At 41.4% G+C, this 2,845-nt stretch overlaps 1 protein-coding gene across 1 annotated transcript in view; it reads right to left on the reverse strand.

Annotated features, from left to right (window-relative positions):
* The window catches only part of NUP35 (nucleoporin 35), a 30,572-nt gene extending 28,030 nt beyond the window's left edge, over positions 1-2,542 (reverse strand). The window contains exon 1 of the mRNA XM_003791456.1: positions 2,404-2,542. Within this exon, the coding sequence (XP_003791504.1) occupies positions 2,404-2,443 (40 nt within the window). The 5' untranslated portion in view covers positions 2,444-2,542. The remainder of the gene's footprint in view (positions 1-2,403) is intronic.
* Positions 2,543-2,845: the final 303 nt, after the last annotated feature.

Raw genomic sequence — 2,845 nt, forward strand, 5'->3', positions numbered from 1 at the left:
TGGAGACAGAGTCTCACTATGTCACCCTCAGTAGAGTGCTATGCAGTCACAGCTCACAGCAACCTCAAACTCTTGGGCTTAAGCGAGTCTTTTGCCTCAGCCTCCCAAGTAGCTGGGACTACAGGGGCCTGCCACAATGCCCTGCTATTATTTTTGTTGCAGTTGTCATTGTTGTTTAGCAGGCCCAGGCAGTGCTCAAATGCACCAGCCTCAGGGTATGTGGCTGGCACCGTAACTACTGAGCTACGGGCGCTGAGACGGAAAATCTATTCTTGAATCACTTTCTAAATCATTAGTTTTAAAGTTAATAATCAATAAAAAATCTCCCTAATATAAAGTCAATTTAAAGAGAGAACTGATACCTCACAATTGTCAATTCAAAATCAACCTTCACAATTTACAAGGGGGAGGCATTATTATTCTTTATATAAGCAAGATATACCATTCTAATTTCAGAACAAAATAGCACAGTAAGGAAAATAGAAGCAAGGGAGCCTGAGCCGTGGGTTCAAGTTCTCTCAGCAAAATCAGCATAAGCACATCAACTCACAGAACTTTTATTAGAATTAACAGCAAGTAAAGCATTTGACCTGGTACTTGATATACAGTAAATGCTCAATAAACATTAATTATTATTATTCTACCAGTATCTTACAATAGTAAAAACTGAATGATTTATGTGTAAACGTAGAATTTGAAATCTCTGCTTATAAAAACTAAGTAACAAGCCTGAATATGCTTACTCAAAGGTCAGATGTTTAATATGTTACTTATATGGTTTTTATTAACTATTAATGAACTTCTAAATTGGCCTCAAAAATTTGTTTCCTACTATCCCAAACTGTTAGTTACCTATTTTTCCTCTAATTTCCTATTATAAGAGACCTAGATATTAACACAAGTGTATAAAAAAGTAAAAAAGGCAAAGTAACTCTGAAATAAGGTATGAAAAACTATAATTACATTGTAATTATTTTACAAAGTGCTGGTTACTATGTTACACGACACTAAATATTTCCAAAGAACAAAAACGAAAATCAAACCAAAAGCCTAAACTAAAAGCATATTGCGAACATTTAGAAAAGCACGGCAACAAATGCAAAGTTTCAGATAACACCACCAGCCACCTTCACTCTCCCATCCCCCAAAAGAAGAAAAAATATATGCATGGCAAGATAAGAATTAGATTAAGGTAAGTTCTGATATATCTGGACATACACTGACAAAACAGAAAGCACCAGAGAGGGAGGAGGGCAGAGAAGGCTCTGAATTAGGATAGTCACTAACCATCCCTCTGAGCTAAATTTCACTTAAAGAGAGAAATTAACCAATGGATGCTGCCCAGCGGGGTCCTAAATCCCATTTCACAGTCTGTACTCCTAAATGATAAGTACTCAGGTAGCATAGTTTGTTGACGTTTTCATATACTAGCAAGTACCTGGAATATGTGGAAATAATGTCAGATTTCTGGCCAGACTCTATACAGGGATGGGTTTATTCACATCTGTAACAAATATACACACTACAAAATGTTGTGTTGAATAGAAAATTTTCCAAGTGAAAATTAAGAGTTTCCCGATCTCTATCAGGTAAGTATAATAACAGACTGTTTTTCTGTTCTATAAGTCACAAAACCCAGCCAGGGGGTTTAAAAAAAGAAAACACAATGCCGTTAACTTGGCAGAATTTTTTCAAAGACAACATATTTCAACAAGGCTTCCCAACAAACAATGAGAATCTTTAATAATTTGATCGTGACTTATTAAAAGAAAAGATCCCCTCAATACTTAGAGGTACTAGCCCCAGATAAAGGCGGGAAAAATCGTGCAAACGCCTAGCCTGCTATAAAGACCAATATTTCAATGACTACCATCACCTGGTTGATTTAATGTCGCACGATTCAATCTTCCAATACCAGATTCCTTTTGCAAAGCCCGAGGGAGTAAAGGAGTCAAAACAGGAACTGGCAGCATAGGTGACAAGGAGCAGTGGACTGTACCAAACACTACCGGGCACCGCCCACCCACGTGCACATCGGTCAGTTCCTTCCCTAAGACGCTTCCGAGGTTCCGGGAACCCAGCAACCAAGCGTCGCGTCTCAGGCGTTTGGGGTGTTCTCAGGTTCGGGCCAGTCTAGGGCGGGTATAGTGTGAGGGAGCACAAATACAGCCCGACAACCGTTTCTTCGCCCTCCCAGGACGCATAGCTTTCCGCAGCCACCGCAGTAGCAGTAAAGTGGCGACGACTCGAACCTGGGAGGGGAGCGGGTAAGAACTTGGGGGAGACCCAGGACTGTCCCTCCACGACTAAAACCAGAAGGCAAGCAAGCGCCTCACTACTGCCTTTCAATCTTGCCTACAGTGTGGGTGGCATTGCCAGCAAAAAGAACAGTTTTTCACTCACCCAATGTGGGCGCCTGGGGTTCCACGGCAAAGGCTGCCATTGCGGCGGCAACTACACTTATCCAAGCACCTTCCCGATTTTCAAAAATGGCGGAAACTCTCCCCACGGGGAGGGACGCGCTACCTTATGGGCGTTACGTAACCTCCGGACATGCGCCATACTTAAGTTGTGGCTGCCAGAGCCATTTTAGAATAGGGCAAGTGTCTACGACTAGACTGGCATCTCCAAGAAAAGGAATTTTCCCCGGGGAGGTGGCGAACTAGCGTGGGAGCTGTTGTTCTGAAAATGCTTTTGGTCACGCTGTGAGCCTCCTGATTTGTTAGTACTCGAATCTCATAGAAACACAGCTTATTTTATTGTTTCATAATTAGTTTGGGTTTACCTGGTGCTTTGTTATCTGTGAGGTTTTTCGATTAACACCTGGAAAAGTTAGTTTGATAAA

Source organism: Otolemur garnettii, unplaced genomic scaffold, assembly GCF_000181295.1.
Source record: "Otolemur garnettii isolate 467f Iridium unplaced genomic scaffold, OtoGar3 scaffold00048, whole genome shotgun sequence".
Classification (NCBI taxonomy): Eukaryota; Metazoa; Chordata; class Mammalia; order Primates; family Galagidae; genus Otolemur; species Otolemur garnettii.